Source organism: Ursus maritimus, unplaced genomic scaffold (genome assembly GCF_017311325.1).
Source record: "Ursus maritimus isolate PB19 unplaced genomic scaffold, ASM1731132v1 scaffold_30, whole genome shotgun sequence".
Lineage (NCBI taxonomy): Eukaryota > Metazoa > Chordata > Mammalia > Carnivora > Ursidae > Ursus > Ursus maritimus.
In genome coordinates, this window is record NW_024425564.1 from 17,783,397 (window position 1) to 17,804,371 (window position 20,975).

The window sequence follows — 20,975 nt, forward strand, 5'->3', positions numbered from 1 at the left end:
CAAAAGAAACAAAAGAAAAAACGAACTTGTGGGACTTCATCAAGATAAAAATGTTCTGCACAGCCAAGGAAACAGTAAAAAAAACTAAGAGGAAGCCCACAGAATGGGAGAAGATATTTGCAAATGACACTATAGGTAAAAGACTGGTATCCAAGATCTACAAAGAACTTCTCAAACTCAATACATGAGAAACAAATAATCCAATCAAAAAATGGGCAGAAGATATGAACAGACACTTATCCAATGATGACATACAAATGGCTAATAGACATGTGAAAAAATGTTCAAAATCATTAGCTATCAGGGAAATTCAAATCAAAACCACATTGAGATACCACCTTACGCCAGTTAGAATGTCAAAAATGTACAAGGCAAGAAACAACAAATGTTGGAAAGGATATGGAGAAAGGGGATCTCTCTTACACTGTTGGTGAGAATGTAAGTTGGTACAGCCACTTTGGAAAACAGTGTGGAGGTCCTTCAAAAAGTTAAAAATAGAGCTACCCTATGATCCAGCCATTGCACTACTGGGTATTTACCTCAAAGATACAGATGTAGTGAAGAGAAGGGCCATATGCACCCCAATGTTCATAGCAGCATTGCCCACAATAGCTAAATCGTGGAAGGAGCCAAGATGCCCTTCAACAGATGACTGGATTAAGAAGATGTGGTCCATATATACAATGGAATATTACTCAGCCATCAGAAAGAACGATTACCCAACATTTGCAGCAACCTGGACAGGACTGGAGGAGATTATGCTAAGTGAGATAAGTCAAGCAGAGAAAGACAACTATCATACGGTGTTACTCATTTATGGAACATAAGAAATAGTAGGAAGATCGGTAGGAGAAGGAAGGGAAGAATGAAGGAGGGGTAAACAGAAGGGGGAATGAACCATGAGAGACTATGGACTCTGGGAAAAAAACTGATGGCTTCAGAGGGGGGGGGATGGGGGACTGGGATAGGCAGGTGATGGGTATTAAGGAGGGCACGTATTGCATGGAGCACTGGGTGTTATANNNGGGTTTAAAAAAATAAAGAAGCAGAGAACCCAAAAAAAAAAAAAAAAAAAAAAAAAAAAAAGAACTCTGGAGCCATGCAACACCAGAATTTTTTTTTAAAGAAAGGAACAAGGGCAAAATAGTAATAAAATGGCAAAATGGGGAAATTTCACCTATACTGCACCTCACTGAACAAGAGATTTCCCTGAATACAAACACCTTGTATACCCACCGAAGTACTTGTGAGAGAAACCAGAATCTTAATGGTTAATTACTGTGTATTTCTTTATTAAATCCCGTTAAAATACCCACCTTTTGGGAACCCTAAACTGAAAGGACAGATGCTGTAAAGGAAGGGCACTAGTTCTTCGGATATGTAAAGAACTCATTATTCTGGTTCTCATTAAGCACCATTTCTCAGTCTGCGGGACATGAAAGAGTGAACTGAAGAGGTCAAGAAATAGTCACAGAACTAACTGTTTCCCTGCACCAGTGCAAACTACTGGCTTGGCTGGTTGTTTGGACTGAAAGACCCACATCAATGGACTCTGAATGACAACAGAGACAGATGGTGGCTGTGCTCAAGGGTATCTACCCAAAGGCTATTCAGCATGCTGGCTGAGGAGTACCCTGACCATGCTTGGGACTCTTTCCCACGCCTTCCTGTTACCCACGTTGGTGACTTTTTTCCTTATTAGCTCTCTACATAATGTCACTTTGGGGACATAAATAGAATTACACCTATACATTAGGAATTAGGGCACTGGACTATGAGAAACAAACTGAGGGCCTCAGAGAGGAGGGGGTGGGGGAATGGGATAGACCGGTGATGGGTAGTAAGGAGGGCACATATTGCACGGTGCACTGGGTGTTATACACAACTAATGAATCATCGAAATTTACATCGGAAACTGGGGATGTACTGTATGGTGACTAACATAATATAATAAAAAATCATTATAAAAAAAAGGAATTAGGGCACCAGACAATAGGCAATATCATGGGTTGTATGTTACTCAGGAAGGGAGGGCTTATAACCAGGGAGCCAGGTGGGGATCCAAAAACAGAAGAGCTCACAGATGATTAGCTTGGCAGGACATCAGAAGTATAGATGAGCAAGGCTGAGCACTGGGCACACAATTCTCAGGAGTCCAGGTGAAACAGTGGGTCATAAAGTCAGGCAGACAAGACAAGAACTAGTGATGACATTTGTCCTAACGGCCAGGCTGGAGCAGGGAAAGCTCACATGGAAGTCAAAAGAAGGCATCAGAAACCAAGAAAGTGTCATATGACCTGGTCAGGCCAGATTCCATGAAATCTACCCTCCTGGATACCCAGAACAATGGTGCAAATTCTAATCATCTCAGCCAAACTCTCTGAGAAATGACACACTTATCTTTTCTCATGTTGCTAATGAAGGGTCTTTGCTGACCCAAAGGACATGCATTCTTATGGGAATATGGTAGAAATATCAGTCACTTTTTCCATTGTTAAAGTTATCAAACTGAAATAGTTTGAATTATTGAATATCTTAAATGGAATACCATTTGCTATTTTAAATCCAGACAGTAATGTAAGATTGCATTTGATAAAATGTCTCAAGGTGAAAGTTCAGTGGGCCCTCCTTTGATGAAATGGTGACAGTCTTTTCTAATTCTAATTTCTAATTTTCTAGTATCTTATACTAACAAAAAGGGTGATTTCTTTGAGTTGAGCACACACCTTATGATATCCTTTGCTGCATTATCAAAACACTTTTCCTTATAAGAAAAGGAAAACTTTAGTCCATTCCATGTTGAGGAAAAATGTCGGAGCTAATGAGATTTCACTGTACTGCATGCCAAGCATTTCTCACTAGAATGCCATGTTATCCATAGAATCTCTGATCTCCGTAACCTTGTAATACCCGAAGATACGTGCTTTCAGCAGATAAATGATGTAGTTGCCTTTCTAAGTCTTTGCTCCTGGGCTGTCTGTCTTGGAGTCTCAGATCCTGAAAAGCAGGAAATTGTGCATGTCTAATATCGACATATGGCACCTTGTAGTGATACATGTGACAAAAAAATATTAAGGAAAAATGTCCTTGACAATGACAAATGTTAAATGGCTCACCTGACCATAGCTCCAGCTTCTAGTCTTGATGTCATTGAAGTCTCCATAAAAAATAACCCCGATGTCATTCAGGACATACTCTTCTCTTTCTTTATCATCATCCAGGTACACAGCATCCTCTGCATCAGAATTTAAACATAATGACCATTACCAACCAGACCATTTTCGTATACTTGCAAGTTTGCTCTGGTCCTAAGCTGCATTTTAATCAACTGAATGAAAAAAAATGCCTTTTGTTTCACTAAAGAGAGCTCATTTCCCGATATGTAATTTCAGCAATGGTGAACCTAATCGGTAGCCAAGATAAGCACGCAAAGGATGACGTTTGTCAGCAAAATGACGACAAACTCTGGCTCTTTAAGTTTCAAGTAGCACAATTAAATTGACATGTCTCATTAAACAATTTTAGGATTCTGGGACATCAGTAGTTTCAGAATCAGAATTCTGTGATACACATACAAATCTGTAATAAATCATTTCCAAGCTTTTACCATTAGTAGAAAACTAGCCAAACTGAAATGATTTTTAAAAACAAGTCTGGGATATATTAGAAGAATACGGCATGGTCTGTCCTGCCTGGTGTGTGGCCCATCTCAGACAGGAGGAGGTGGGTTGGGGGTCGTCTCCTATCAACGCACAGTCCTTGCGGATGGGCCGGTAAGTACGGGTGTCCAACCAGCCTCCTGAGTCAGCTTCCTCCACGGCAAGGACTTTTCTTCCCTGTGGCTATAATCTCAGGAAGGCCATGCTCCCCATCTGCCTGCTTAGTAATTAGTCTGATACTTATTCCCAGGCCAGCAAAAGCATTACTAATGAAGGCAGGACCGTACAGGTATAAATCACACTCAGGTAAATTTGCATGTTTGGAACAGGGACACGTTTGATTTTGAGTGGGGACATGGTTTATCATGTTTCTCTGGCTCCCTGTTACCTTTTCAGGGTCATTCCTCATTCCATGATAAAACTCTGACCACTCTCTTTGGAGTAGCTGTCAACCTTGGATGCACGGTAGAATCTTCTGGGTAGATTTAAAAACTTCTGATTTCGCCTGGACTGAACTCTAGATTGATTAAATCAGAATTTCTGGGGCTAGGGACAAGATCCAGGTATCAAGTGTTTGTTTTTTCCTTTTTAATTGTAGTTATTTATTTATTTATTTATTTATTTATTTATTTTTATTTATTTATTTATAGCTCTCCAGTGATTCTGATATGCAACATTTATTTATTTATATTTATTTATTTATAGCTCTCCAGTGATTCTGATATGCAACCAAAACTGAGAACAAATGCTCTAGCCCTTTGCTATTCAAAAGAATCACTGAAAGACCAGTGGCATCAACATTACCTGGGGATTAGTGAGAAATGCAGAGTCTCAGGCCCCAGCTTAAGACCTTCTGAATCACACCCTGCATGTTAATAAGATCTGCAGGGGATTTATGTATACATTAAGGTTTGCAAAGCACGGCTCAGTCCAACCAGTTTAGATCCCCATTCTGGGCTATTATAGCTGTGATTGAATCGTTTGGAGAGTCCTTGGTCTTTTCTCCTGCCTGGTACTTTGTTATATCTTCCTCTTTCTCTACCTCTTGCCTACTATTTGCCTGGTTTTCTGCAACTGTAAACACACACACACACACACACACACACACACACACACATTTACATAGATATTAATGTCCAATACACTACACACATTTAAAGTGTGCAATTTCACAGTCAAAATAATAAACATACCCATCACTGCAAAAATTTCTGTGTCCCTTTGTAATTCCTCCCCCTGGATTCTCTCTCTGACCTCCCATTCCTGCCAAGGAACCATTAATCTGCTTTCTGTCACTGTAAATTCATTTGCATTTCCTAGAATTTTAAATAAAAAGAATCCTCCAGCGTGTACTTTTTTGGGGGTCTAGCTTCTTTCACTCGGGCTAGTTACTTGAAACTCATCCATGTCATATCAATATGAGCTCATTCATCCGAAAGCCATTTCATGTTCCCAGGAAAATCAGATGCATGACAAATGTGTGGCAGCCCCCCCTCTGCCCTTGCAGACGTGAGCTCTGATGCTTCTCACTGGCCTTTCAGGGTCCGAGGGCAGAATGTCATAGTTTTACCGGCAGTCTGTGCATAGGCATATGGGCCCTAAACTGAACTGAGAACTTCATTTCCAAGTGGAACAAACCAGAGAAGTGACACTGAGTTCGAGGTCGATGTTTCTGAGTTCTGAGAAAAGAAAATCACATGAGGGTGTATGTGAAGGGGCATTGACCATTTATACGCATGGTCCTCCACCAGATACAATCAAACATCCTGGGAAGTAAAGGCCACTTTTGTTTTCATCTTTTTATAATAGTGGCTTAACTACTGTGACCATTGTGATAATAAACATCTTAGTCAAGTGGGCTTCAGATGGCTGTTACTGAGATAGAAATCTCCTCTTAAGACCAATGAGGTCTAGAAGTGCCGTTTGGCAATGTGTTTTTAACACGTTTTCATTATAATATGAGATGTTTATAGCCTTGTCCTATAAGATGTTAGAAATTGGATTGTATTATAGAGCTACTATAATTTAAACGATTGGTATAAAAATAGATTAATGGGTCAAAATAGAGAGCTTAGAAATAGATGTTACTGTATGCATGTTTCTAAGAAATGAATATACGATAAAGAAAATAAATCAAAGAAGATGGCTGGAGTGTTTATTAAATTCAGCTGAGAAAATTGGCTGTTTGTGAAAAGTAAATTCTCTGTACATCAAAATAAATTGAAAATTAATTTAAAACCTGAATTAAAAACAGAAAGCGTTAGAAATTTAAAATAAAAATAAAAAAATGAATATTTGGTCTCTAGATGGAAAAGTTTTATCTAAACAAAAATAATAGAAAAATTAAAAGTCTTTTAAAAATATTTATGTATGTATATATGTATGTATTTTAGAGGAGGAGAGAGAGAGTGAGTCTGAATCGGGGGGTGGTGGTGGATGAGACAGAGAGAGAAGGAGAGAAATAGTCTTAAGCAGGCTCCACACTCAGCGCAGAGCCCAAGGTGGGGCTCAATCCCACAACCCTGAGATCATGACTTGAACTGAACTAAAGAATTCGATGCCCAACCGACTGAGCCACCCAGGTGCCCCACAGTGTTTTTAAAAATACAAACATACAACTTGAATTTCAGATATAATACAATTTAAAAGTGCATAACAAACTAGAGATATATTTGCAACAACAACCTTAGCAAATTTTCCTCATATATATAAAGAATTACAATAAATTGATGAGAAAATCATAAAGTGTATTTAAAAAATCAACAAAAGGAAAACCTGTTCACAGAAAGGAAATGTGAACAGAAAATAAATTTATAAAAACTATTTTAACTGAGCAGTAACCTAAGAACTGCAAAGGTTTACAAGTAAATTTTTACCCACAAAAATACAATTTTTATCTATTTTTATTCTTTTATGGATAATATTTTTTAACTTGACTTTAAGGTTCGGGTTTTTCTTTGAAGTTTTGACATTTAAACAGTTTGCACCTAGGTATGGGTCTTTCTTTCATTTACCAGGTTTGATACACTGTGATCCTTTACAGCTTGACAGTGTGAGTCTTTCTTCAGCTCTGGGAATTTCTTTCTCTTTTGGACGAAATTGTCCAAGTTATTTTTTTCTGTATTTTTCTCTGTATTTTCTTATAATAAAATGCCTTTTAGGCAGATGTTGAACTTTCCAGATGTCCTCCATGTCTCTTATCATACTTTCCTTTCTGTTTCTCTCCCTCTGTCTCTTCATCTCTCTCTATATATATGTACTATATAAGAAAGTATGTTAAGAAAGAATACCATCAACATCTCCAGAAGAATTGAGGAATTCCTGGAACAAAAAAATGGTTGAACGAAGTATGGTATATAATGAACAGCTGTATAATAGCATTGGGAAGATCTCTGCACACTGCTATGGAAGGATATCCAGGATCTCTTATTGGGCAAAAAAAAAAAAAAAAAAAGCGTGCACAAAAAAATGTATATAGTTTACTACCTTTTATTTAAGAAAGAAGGGAGGTAAATAGGTAGGCAGATACATATTTATATACATTCACATATATGCTTATATTTTTAAATGTAGAGATAAGCCAAAAATTAATGAAATTATTATCTAAAGTGTAGGAGGGATAGGTGGGAGTTAGACTTTCTCTCTTAAGTATCTTTATTGTTTTGTAATTTGACTTTGGGGTTACATAAATGTTTTGCAAAGTCATAAAACAAAACTAAATAGAAATAAAAGACAAAGCAATTTCTAAATAAATGAAGCCAAAATGAAACAAATGAACATGACTGTATAAATAGATTAGCAGCTTAACCACAGAAAACTATTTCAAGTTAATTTAAAATAGAGTAATTTCACTACATATCCCCAGTAGAATATAATATAAAAGAACTGTAAAATAAACAAACAAAATGAAAGACAAAGTAAACTGTTTTAGTTACCATATTGCTACTAATAATATTGATATTGCTATTTTGAAATGAATATAACATAAGCAATCATGTTAATGACATTAGAAACCAAGATTTGCAGGATAAGAAAAAAGTGCATAAGCAAAATCAAAGGAATAAAATTTGAAACCTTGTATTTTAACTTCAGGCCACTTATTACATAATATTCCTTTGCAAATCACTTTAGATTTAGTGCTATTTTTCCTCAATTATTTTATTATTATTTTTTTAACTGGAGGGAAAGCCATTCTTTCATTTTGCTTTTCCTAATGGCTTGCAGGCATAATATGATAGTACTGTAGCTGCCAGAAATTGGTATTGTAACTCCTGTTGCTACAGACTGAGAGCTGGACTGATTTTGAATAAGAATGAAAACATTAAAAAATCTGACTTCAAAAAGACATTTTTCTTTAAAATCTTTGTAAAATGGGGACATCTGGGAGGCACAATCAGTTAAGAGTCTGACTCTTAACTCGATTTTGCCTCAGTTCATGACCTCAGGATTGTGAGATCAAGCCCCACGTCAGGCTCTGCACTGGGTATGGAGCCTGCTTAAGATTCTCTCCCTCCCTCTCCCTCTGCCCCTCCCCTCCAACCCCTCCTCTTCTAAAAATAATAAATAAATAAATAAATAAATAAATAAATAAATAAATAAATAAAATCTTTGTAAAATGGCTGTAAGACTGACTCATCCTTGGAAAGCATCATAACTGAGTGAGGTTTGCATGGTTGCTAGCCCTCCCAGCCCCATACATTTCTGCAAGTTACTCGTGTGCCTGTGATTCCTTTCTTAATATTATATGCACGCTCATTTTCTTACTCAAGAGAAAGAAAAACGTATTAAAAAAAGAAAAATGTATTGAATAAATAAACATAATACATAAAATTATTAATTACTTCTTCAAATAGTGTAACAGTCATTTATAGCATGTCAAGGATAAATTCAAAGAACTTTTTTTTTTTCTGTAAATGCTGCCTGGAGCCTATTGTGTAAATGTGGGTATTTTGTAAAATAATCTTGAAACTGTACATTGACGTGTTTTTGGTCAGATTGCATCAGACTTAATTTGTTTTGTTTTGTTTTTTATTTAAAAATGACTTCAGTATTAACTAATTCCATGAGTGCTATATTCTGACATTAAGAGATGTATATCAGTGCAGTAATACTGCAGAAGTCTTAATGAGTATAAACTTTGGGGATAGGCAGCTTCTTTGTTTCTTCTCTATCCTTGTCAATTAAGGTATTTTTTTCTTGACTCACAAATCCTTTGATGCTGTTAGCCAGAAATCAGTCTTATGAAGCTATTTTTGAGTATGGTTCATGTGAAATAAAAATATTTGGCTTTGGTAATAACTTTTCCAAGCTGACCTCACTCTAACAAGATATTTTTCAGTCCTTTTATTTTACTAGACTATGCACTTTTTCTGAAATATTTTGTAACACTTAACTTTTTTGTATTTTTGCCATTTGAAAAGTTGGTATAGTTGGTCTGTAATTAAGTTGCAAATTTCAAACCACTGTTAGTTTCGTAATTCAAAATAGAGTTATTGTTGTCCTACTACATGTCATTCCACCTGCAGCTGTACCTGGAATCCTATTGACCTTCTAGCTACCATTCATTTCTTCGCAGTTCACAAATGAAGAATGTGAAATTCTGTGAATGCAGTTACTAATCTTATTGGGGGATGAATCTTATTTCACCAAAATTAAATTGTATCTGCACTAAAACGATGATACAAGTTGATGATACACTCTGGAGTTGGAAGACCTCCTCACTTAAAACTCCAAACTGGCTTATTCAGCTAAATTCTAGGTTACTACTCTTTATTTTGTTCACCCACTGGGGAGGGTGATTTTTTAAATGTTGAAAGATGACCATTCTAACTACTGTCAGATATCTTTGTTTTAGGAAGATATAACATGAAAAATTTTAAAAACATGTATGAAGCAAGGGACTGGTTATCTCCTCCCATATTATTGTGTTTATTCTCTTACGGCCTACAAATACATTTTTGGAGGTTTGCTTTCACAATGATTTTTCATCAACAAATATTATTAAGAGATTTTTTTTTCCATTTATACTAGTCCTTGCAATACTATGAAGTGTTTCAGTTGGAGCATACTATGATAATCAGAAATCTAATTCCATTATAAGAAAATAAAAACAAAAGAATTTTAGAAAAAATAAATTAAAGTTGAAAATATCAGTAATAGCTTATGATGCATTTTCTCTTTAGGAACCACATTTTCAAGTTCTATCCACTGAAAAGAACTAGAAGAAATAACCAATGTAGTAGCAATGAGTCTCTTGAGCCTGGATTACGGTCTCTAAGTACCATTCCTTTCCCTCCCCCTCCCTTACTAGAAGGTACCCAGGTTTCCTAAGAGAAATGACTCATTACAAATCTGGGTAAGGAAATGTATAAGACCAGCCTGAAATACTTCTTCCTACCAGAAAATAAAAAGACTTAAAGATTCTAGGAGTTATGGCAAAGGAATTAGAAATAAACTTGAAAGGGTCCCCACTGTCCAAGATTAAGACAATTCAAATATCAAAAAAATAAGGCACTGCTAAGGATTAAAACACAAACATTTTGATATTCATACATTTATAGTAATTTTAAAAATTCATTGGTTATCTTTGCAGGGTGCTAAAAACTAACTCATTATTCTGATAACTTAGAAATAAGGAAAGAGACACACATCTAGACTTCTTCTATGAATACGACCTCAAGGCAACAAAATAATTGATGCTGATAAATGCAGAAGGAATGGTAGATTAGAATATCGCCATTTTGCAATCCCTAATGAAATAATGAATCTAGGCTGAAATCATTTGTTAAAAGGCTAGTAGGAAATTTCATAATGGATATAAGACTGACAAAACCTGATCCTATTGATAAAGCTAAACATCACTAAAAGAGTGACAACCAGACATCGTGTATCTCCTGATAGATGCCCTAGGAGGTGTACAGCATGACTTACATAGTATTCTCGCTCTACCTTCCCGTGCCTACCACAGAAAGAAAATGATTCTCTTGAAGATAAATCTGATTGAGTCTCAGATCAAACTAACTGCTTAATAGAAAATATAGGGGCTAGAGAAATGTTACACGACATCAGGAGATAGCATAGATGTAGCAAAATCTTGATAACTATTGAATCTGGGAGATACGTAAGTAGAAACTCATTGTACTACTCTTTCTACTTTTGAGTTTGTCTGAAAGTTTTAATAATAAAAATGAACCTTGCCAAAGGACATGAAAGAACTTGAATAAATAAAAACATCCAAAATGTTTCTAATTGCATGTGAAGATTCAATACTGTAAAAATATGAATCCTACCCGAATTAGTTTCTATAGTCAATGAAAACCCAATCAAAATTCCACTCAGATTTTTTTTTCAGAATTCTGCATCCTGATTTAAAAGTGTATCTGAAAAGACAATGTGAAAAATAGCCAAAAAATAAAATATTGAAAATGAAGAAAAATGGAGGGACTTTTCCTATGGTAAATTGAACTTTGGTCCCAATTTATCTGTTCCTGTATCCATGCCTTTGCCATGTAACTCCTCATCCTTCTTTATAAAGGTAGAACATCCCCCTCTTGACTTTGGGGCTTACTTTGGCTAAGAGGGTGTTAGTTGAAGTGATGCAGGCAGGGGTTTGAGATGTGCTTGCACGCTGAGCACATGCTCTTGCATTTCTGCCATCCCCATGAGAAAAACATGCCGTAGCCAGCCCAGTAGTCACAGGAGGATGAGACACACATGGAGCAGAGCATCTCTATAGTTGGTTGGTAAGGGATGGGGCCTCTCTGGCTATTCTCATTCAAAGCAGAGCTGGACAGTCCAGCCCAGTCTACATTAGCCCAATCACAGACAAGCCCCAGATTCATGAGTAACACGCTTGTTGTTGTAGACCAGTGACATTTTCTGGTTCTTTCTTATGTAGCATTACTGTGATTATAGCCAACTAAAACAAAGCTATAATGAAAACTGATTTTGACACAGTAATAGATAAATATATGCATAGAGCTAAATGTATATTAGATCTTAGTAGATGATAAAGATGGCATTTAAACTCAGCAGGAAATGNTATATCTGATCAATAAATAATGTTCTGACAACTGGCTATTCCTGTGGGAAAAAATTTTCAGTAAGATGTTTTTCTCCCACTAACACAAAATTTATCAATAGATTTAAAAAGATTCATGTGTGTCTCTTCCTGCCAACACTTAATTCACCTAAATTGTCCCGAATATGAACAGGTCAAGAAATGCAATGCTCAATAAATATATAAAAAATGTTCAACTTCACTAATAATTAGAGATACATGAACTAGACCATGAAATGGTAATGTAATATCATATTTGGCCCATCATATTAGCAAATATTAAAACAAATGGTAATACCTGGTGTCAATGAAGGCATGAAGATATGAATATTCTCCTGTACTGTGGCTGTATTATAAACTACAGCAGCATTTTTAAAAAAGTAATTTGGCAGTACCTATGCAAATTTAAAATGTGAATTGACTTTGACCAAGTATTGCATTTCCAGGTATTCATTCTACAGAAATACATTTGTTTAACATCTATGTGAAATATTTAATATAGCATGGTATGCTATAGTGAAAATGCGAGGCAGTCAAAATATTTGTAAGCAAAAGACCAAATCAGTTATGGTACAACCACACCCAGTAGTCATTAAAAAGAATATGTATGTACTGATACAAACCTCTCCAAGACATATTATGTAAAGAAGTATAGAGTAACATGCATAAACAATGCCACCTATATTTTAGAAAAATCCAAACTCATAGAACTATATATGGAAAATTATAGCAAAGTATCCAGAACAATACACACAGCTAAGGTTTTCTATGGAGGTTCTCAAGGATCAAAGGGTAGGTGAGAAGGAAAGTTCACTTTTTACCATATATATGACTACACGTATTATTTGAAAAGGTCAATGTATTCAATTAATTGTCAGTTAAAAATTAAAACCATTCAAAAATGCATTAAGGGGTGCTGTGGCTTAGTCAGTTAAGCGACCAACTCTTGGTTTCCACTTAGGATAGTGAGATCAAGCCCCACAATGGGGTCCATGCTCAGCATGGAGTCTGCTTGACATTCTCTCCCTCTCCCTCCCCCTCTGCCCTACCCTCTCTGGCCATGCATGTGTGTATGCACTCTCTCTCTCAAATAAATAGACAAATAAAATATTTTAAAAAACTTATTAAGTGGATGGAAATACACCATAATGGGAACAGTGTCTGTGATTTGTAGATCTCTGAGTTCCTTTTATGCTTTCATTATTTTCATTCTGTAAGGCTTTCATCATTAGACAAGAGTTAGCTTTAAAATGTTTTTTAAAAGTTTTTAAAAAGTTAGTTTTTTTTTAAAAAAGATTTTATTTATTTACTCGACAGAGAGAGAGACAGCCAGCGAGAGAGGGAACACAAGCAGGGGGAGTGGGAGAGGAAGAAGCAGGCTCATAACGGAAGAGCCTGATGTGGGGCTCGATCCCATAACTCTGGGATCACGCCCTGAGCCGAAGGCAGACGCTTAACCGCTGTGCCACCCAGGCATCCCTAAAAAGTTAGTTTTAAATGTTGCATTTCAGTGAAGCTATCTATCTAATAAGAGGTTATATTCAGCTCTTAAATTTCATTTTTCCCTCCTTAGTAGACATTATCATATAACTGTGCCTTTTAAACATCCTTCAGGTTTCCCTGCACCCTTTTTCCCAGCACAGGTTGGATTAAACCTTGTTTCCTTAGTGTCCTATGGATGCTGTGGTCACATCCATCCATGTGGAGATTGTTCCGTAATTTAGTTATTAATCAAAAATGCATGTTTTTATATATACCATGTGCCAGGAAATTTCTGAGTATGCTAAAAGAAACCCCAATAAACTCATTTAAACTCATAACATCTCTAAGAGGAAGGCATTTATTTCCCTCATTTTATAGATGAGGAAATTAAGGAAAACACAAGTAAAGTATCTTTCCCAAGTCCATAGTGCTAGTAAAACCAGGACTTGAATACTAAGCTGTCTCCCAAGTAGACTGCGACTCTTGAGTCCAAGGGATCAGGTCTCTGTATCCCCAGCACCCAGCACAGAGTGCCTGGAACATGGCACAATAAATGCCTACTGCAGATTGAGAAGAGGGGATGGATGTCTGGAGTTTGGAGAGTGAGAGAAGAAGAAAGTGAAGGATTTACTTTTGGGCTTTGGGTTATTATTGAGGGGAACTTACAAATTTAAATGGCAAACTATGAATAAGGAGGAGTTCTGAGCTTGAGACTAGGCCACCCTTTTCCTTCCAGCAGCTGAATTAAATCTCACTTCACAACCAGCGGGCATAATCATGAATCCACAACAAGGCAAGGAAGTCAAATGGGAAGCCTTGATTTTAATTTTAAATTTATTTATGATTTTAAAAGAAGATTGAGGGTGGAAAGCAGTGCTTTCTTTCTCCTGTTTTTATTCAGATCTGTCACTTTAAAATATAGTTGTCCAAAGCAAGGATAAAAAAAAAAATTATATCACCATGGAAACTCCAAAAAACTCCCTATGTTTGATAGGCTAACAAAGATAGGAAAACTTAATCATTTGCCTCTGGAGATTTTTATTGTTGGTGTTCTGGTGTTTTTGCTTGTTTGTTTGTTTTAATTTTTGGTTTGTGTCAGAGGCATATTGAGGTTTTACTAGATCCGGGGGCAAAAATTGGTTCTCCACCTTAGTAAAATAGAGGAAGTTACTAAAAGTAAAAACAGTGACAAATAACCCACTGCTCTAGATACCCACTAGTTTGGACTGTTAGAATATGTGTGTGTGTGTGTGTGTGTGTGTGTGTGTGTGTGTGTGTATGTGTGCAGGGATTGGGAGCTACACCTCTCAAACCCGTGGGAGCTGGTAGGAGGAGCTAAGTCTAAAGAGCTCATTGAGTTAGCAGCAGACCAAGGACCTACTGACAACTTCCTGATACTAAGTGACCTCTGGCATATTGAACTCAAGAGGAAAACAGATTTCACGTGGTGTGGTTGGTGAATGTGGCATGACACCTCCATCTGATTTGCCCACAGCTCTGTCACCAGAACAGACTTCAACATGTCTTGTAAAGAACTACCTTTTCAGGGTGACTAACAGGAGGCAAGTAGTAAAGAAGAATTATCTCATTATCTTACTATTCCTCTGGTGGCAATAATGGGGTAGTTTAAACAACAACAACAACAACATTGTGGGCTAAGAATTTTGGGATTCACTTATAGACCTGATTTCAGCCCCCTTGGAAATTACCGCTCGTCTCCCCACACATAAAGAAAGTAAGAATTTATGACAAACATGTAAAAATGAATGCTGAGCCTATTGATTTTAGTATCTGTATAACTTCTTTGGGAGAAGGAGCGCTATTCATCACTGCCTGGGCTGAAAATTTCCTCTTGCTTATTTCCATGCTATTTTAAAGTTAAAGCAAGTCCCATGTCCAAAGTCATTAAAGTCAAGCTCTGCAAAGCAAACCCAGGGATCAAAGAAAACTACAGTGCCAGGAATGCTATCATGTAAGTTCTCTCCATAGAGACTGCCTACCTGCCTAAATCAGAATCTGGTTTTGCTTCTAATCCTTCGAGAGAAATAATAGCTTGGTCCCTTCAAAAAGGCAAAATGTGTCACCTCTTTAGAGAAGGGAGAAATTCTGAGTGAGGGGATTAGGAATCACTTTTACTTGCCTCCCCTTTCTATAAAAGCTGAGCATCACTGAAGAAAGAGGGAAGACATGTTGGGTGAATGTAATCACTCTTCAAAAGAGTGGCTTCACATGCAGAGCAAATGTGACCCTGGGTTGATGCCATCATGGTACCGTTTCCATCTCAAAGTAGATCAGAGCGGGTGGTGAACCCCAGTAGGCTATGTGTGCTATAGATATGTTAGGAATCACTTCGTGCCTCTGGGAGTTGGAAAATGGTAGAGCATAGGAAAGACTGGCATTTCTGGAGTCTGTGCTTTTGAGTATTTTCTTTGGAAGGGCCCAAAGCCACTGTCTTCCTAAAATGGTTTAATACAGCCAATCTTGAGGCCCGCCTTTGCACCCATTAACTCTGGAATGAAATGAATCCAAGAAACACAAGCAAGGAGTTCCTCAACAATTGGGTCCATTTCATTCCTTGCAAGCATTGTATTACATTACAGCTCAGACCAGCTTAGGAAGTTCATTTGATTTGTGCTAATTTGCTAGTTTTGCTGGTTAAGGACTTTTCAGGTACTTAAATATCTTCAGAAGATACACTATTATTCATAAGGCAATTCTACAAAGAAAATGCCAGAGATTCTTTACTTAGTACATATCTTCAAAGGGAGCCTGCGCCCTTGTTGGCATGCTTATTATTTTTTTCTTTTTTGCAAAGAAAACTGTCGTTTGATCTTATAGCTATCAACCTGGTTTTATTTTATTTATTTATTTATTTATTTATTTATTTATTTATTTATTTATTTTTAATGGCAGAACTTTCCAATGTTGTAGAACATTATAGAAGCCTCTCAGCTGGCACTTACTTCTTGTTTCTCTAATTACACAAGATGGGATACCAATGGTTCTGGCTTTAAAAATACAAGAGCTTATCTTAACCGAATCAGAATATTCAAGTTTTAGCCCCCACTTGTTTCCTAATTTTCTATATGACCTCGGGAAGTTTATCTAACACCACAGAGCCTGTTTTTTCTCTTGGAATGTGAGGCTCATATTCTCTCTCTGACTCTCAGAGTGATGGTTATCAATTCAATTCAGCATACATTAAATGAGCATTAACTTGGTGCCTGACACCATGCTAGGCTGAATGAGAGAAGAATCCTGCTTTCCAAAATACACAATGCAGAGAGATGCTGGCTTTGAGCATTCTTTGAAGAGTATAAACAACTACACACAGAAGGAATTACACACCACATGAATTGGCCGATGAATGTGATTCCGGACCAGACCCTCTCAACTCTGCTCCTACCAGAGCATCTCATAAACAGCTTCGGACCTTGATTCTGGGGTCATCTTCATGTCATTGGGAAGAATGTCTATTGCGAGCTCTCTGAGCTCCCTTCTGATTGCAGTGCCATAGTGAATAATACTCACTTGGTGTGAAAAGAATGAATGAGCCTCTAATGTTTCAGACACTTGTAAGAGTGATATACGCTCTTTTACTAAACAGAAGTTTTGAATAAATAAGGGCTTAAAATTTTCACATAAGCTTTTTTAAAACTTCATAAAAATTCAATTAACCAGCTATCTGATTGTTATTTTATGCAAATACTATTCTAGGGGCTGGAGATGGTACGAAGATAAGCCACTGACTCATCTCTCTCCACCCCTTCTCCCCCCAACCCTGACTAGGCCAGGTGACCCTATTATATGTTCTTGTTGTGTCGTGACTTATTTTAATACTTTTTACAATCGTAATTCAGGTTCATTAGTAATTCATTTGTGAAATCTTTGTGGAAGCTCTATGAGGGCAAACATTGTTTGTCTTTTTCAGTGCCATATTCCCAGTGCCTAATTCAATGCTGACCCTTATTATTTGTGGGTGAATAAGTAATACTGTCATACTACCCATGAGTACTTATGTTGTCACTTGGGGAGATATACCATCAATATTTGTGGATTGATAGATGAATGGCTCTAGTCTGAGGGTATAAATTCTGGCCTGAGCACAAGGGTCTTCAAAAGAAAGGGGTATTGGTCATTGTTACCCCAGACCTGGTACATTACTCCATTCTGTATGAAGGGTCTAAAAGACCGTGTATAATTATAAAGCAAATAGTTTAGAAATGAATGCCATAATAAAAGACAAGCTAATCGTATTTATTTACTGTCTATTAAAGGTATCCAGATATTGGAAACATTGATTTCTTTACATCAAATTTAATTGATTTCTTTGTTTAAAGGAAAATACAAAAGTCATATCGAATAAAAGTTAGAAATACCAGATGCTAATTTGGTGTCGGATGCTAAGAGAGAGAAATCTACATACAATTTGCCCACAAATTCACTCCCCCACATACCATATATGTTTTTGACTTTTTTCAAGATGGTAAGGTGTGAGATTACATTTACAACTTATCAGTGATGGTAGGTGCAGGGAGCCTAAAAAGCATTTACTTAGAATTATTAAATCAATGCAATAAACATTTATTAAACATTAAGTATGTACCAGGCACTGTGCTAGGTGCTGGGATACAAGTCTGAATAAGGTAAGGGGAAACCAGCAATGGGGAATGTGGGGGAAACAAGTTAGGAAGAGAAGAAAGACCCCCTGAAAATGATTGATGTCCAACCAAACAGAACAATCAAATATGGACCCAGAGTACTAAGTGCAGGTATGAGACATCTAAATCTTTCAGAATACATTATCTGACACTAATGCTAGACTAACAACCTGGAACACTCTGAATTTAGACAAGGAAATATATTCAATAATCCAGAACTCCTGAGCAGTTAAAAAAATAGGAGGAATTCTCAAAAAATGCCCAACTCCTTCCTGCTACCTTTGTGGGTACAGTTTTCTCTCCAACACCCCAGAGAAGGGCTCCCTCATGGAATGCATCTGAAGCCCAGTTAGCGCTATTAAATTAAAAAACTGACCAATAATTCTCACTGCTTCCACCGCTGCCGTCACTAGTGTGGTATTGCTATTGATCCCCATTAATGATTTAGTGATTAAGGAGGATAAATTGCCTATGAATGCAAAGCAAGCTGAAGGGCTCCCAGGAACCCAGCTGAACATTCTTCCATCAGTAAGCACTGTACATGCCTGTGTAATTTCCAACCCAGTGTCCTAAGCCACCTTGGATGTCACTTACACATCAAGTGTGCAGTATTTTCAGCATCTTGCTCACCTGGCTCTATTCTGGCAACTTCTGATTTCCTCTTTGTTATCTTTTCTGCTTGGGCAATGACTCTCTTTTTACCTGCTATCCAATTACCAGACCGTATCTCTGTGAGTCCCTTGTTATGAATTAGCTTAACAGTTGTCAGGCTACAGTGTACTGGGCTGTGTGGGGGGGTCCATCACACAGATTCTGTTTTTGGATTTTATGTCTTAACTTCCAGGCTGGGAAAACCACACAGTGAATGAAATGAGGAGGTGATGTCTTTCTCCCATTTCATAAATGTTCTCTCAGAGATCTCAGTGAGCATTTTTAAAAAGATTTTATTATTTATTTTATTTTAGAGAGAAAGAGTGACAGAGAGTGGGGGGAGGGACAGAGGGAGAGGGAAAGAATCTCAAGCAGACTCCACACTGAGTTCAGAGCCCGATGTAGGGCTCAACTTACAACCCTGAGATCATGATCTGAGCCAAAATCAAGAGTCAGACACTGAACCAACTGAGCCACCCAGGTGCCCCTCAGTGAGTATTTTTTTTTTTTAAGATTTTATTTTATTTATGTGACAGAGACAGCCAGCGAGAGAGGGAACACAAGCAGGGGGAGTGGGAGAGGAAGAAGCAGGCTCCCAGCAGAGGAGCCTGATGTGGGGCTCGATCCCAGAACACCAGGATCACACCCTGAGACGAAGGCAGATGCTTAACGACTGCGCCACCCAGGCGCCCCTCCTCAGTGAGTATTAATAGAGGAATATAAAAGGGTCTTATACTGAAAACTGGCACCAGCATTTTTCTGGAGGGAATGGTCTTAGAAAAGTGTGTGGTCCCCAAAAGTCTCATTATTGGAGGAAACCGAACAGCAAAATAAAAAAAAAGCTTGCTGAACTGCTCTGCATGAGAGAATAAAGACAGTCTGCTCCTAAGAGAGGTTGCAAGAGGAGCATGGGAACAAGGAGGAATGAAAAGGCTCAGAGAACAGGCATTAAGGTGGAGAGAGACGGGGATTGGGTTTAGGGAGGAGTTGGTGAAATTTGAAGCAAAGTATACTCTCCTATGTTTTGTCAATCCGTTTTTTTGTGTGATTATTATGTAAACCAGTGGTTCTCTAAGTGTGGTCACTGACAGCAGCAGCAGCAGCCCCTGGGAACTGGTTAGAAATGCAATTTCAGGCTCTATCAGACCTACTCCATCTGGGGGTGCTGCCTAGAAATGCTTTCACAGGCCCTCCAGGCCATTCCGACCTGCTCCAAGTTTGAGAAATGGAGTCAGTCTTTCCTCCCCTCACCCTCCACGCCAAATTGCAGCCAATGTCTAGACCACAGATGTTCTGTGTGATCTTTTTTGGTGTTTCAGAGGCAGCACAGCTGTAAGCACTGGAAGAAATTGGATTATGAGAGGTGGAGATGACCATGAAGATATCCCCGAGAAATTGGTAGAAATGTTTGGGACACTCACAGCCCAAGGAATTAGGGGGACTGTGGTGGTTTTCCCTGAGTTCTGGGGAGCAGGGAGGACCCACCTACCATGTTCCTGGAATAAGCCTGCTTCCCACCTCCAAACTTTCAGTCCTCCAACACTCCCCTCCTTGTTTCTGGTTCTCAAGGCTCTCAACAGATGACTTTGCTTTTCACCTCACTGGGAAAAAGAGAATCACAAAATTGAAACAACCTTGTCCTCCTTCCACTGAATCTAGAAAAGCTGCACACTTCACCCATCTTCCACATTGCTCTTCTCACAGTGGACAGTGGACAGCACCACCCATCAAGGGCTCTTCAACTGCTCCCTGAATTCCACCTGCTCAAGGATTTCACTCCCTAAGTCAGTTCTTCCCAACCTTGGCTTTAAAAATCACCTGCAGACCTTTTAAAAAACCCTAAAGCCCAAGGGCACCTTGGTGGCTCAGTCAGTTAAGAGTCTGACTCCAGATTTTGGCCCAGGTCATGATCTCAGGGTGGTGGAACTCGAGCTCCGTGTCGGGCTCTGCACTAGGTGTGGAGCCTGCTTCGGATTGTCTCTCTCCCTCTCCATCTGCCCCTCCCTTCCCGCCCCACGCATGTTATCTCTCTCTCTAAAAAACAAAACAAAACAAAACAGACAAACCCTAAAGCCCAGGCTACACAGCAGACCAACCAGAATGTCTGAGACAGAAGGGGTTAACTCCCTGGGTGATTCTAATGTGCAGCCAGGTCTGTGGACCACTACCCTCTCTCCGGGCAGTAAACTCACCTTTTCCTGGTTTGTCTCCATCTCCATAAAATCATGCCTACTTTACTCTGTCTTTAAAAAATTCTTCTTTGACCTTCATATCACCATCTCTGTTTTGTAGAAAGTCTTCTTGCAGAAGATGGCAATAGCTGTTATCTCCACGTTCTTAATTCCCATTACACTGTAACTCATGCCCATCTCTCTGGCTTCTGTTGCCATCACTGTGGTAAAACAATCTTTCCAAGTTCCCCAGTGACTTCCATATTTACAGTTTATGGCTGCTTTCTTTCCC

General features: G+C 38.1%; 1 protein-coding gene across 1 annotated transcript in view; it reads right to left on the minus strand.

The window, feature by feature from the left end:
- Positions 1–20,975, minus strand: part of F13A1 (coagulation factor XIII A chain) — a 163,757-nt gene that overhangs the window by 92,672 nt on the left and 50,110 nt on the right. The window contains exon 5 of the mRNA XM_040645023.1: positions 3,117–3,235. Coding sequence (XP_040500957.1) covers positions 3,117–3,235 — 119 coding nt within the window. The remainder of the gene's footprint in view (positions 1–3,116; positions 3,236–20,975) is intronic.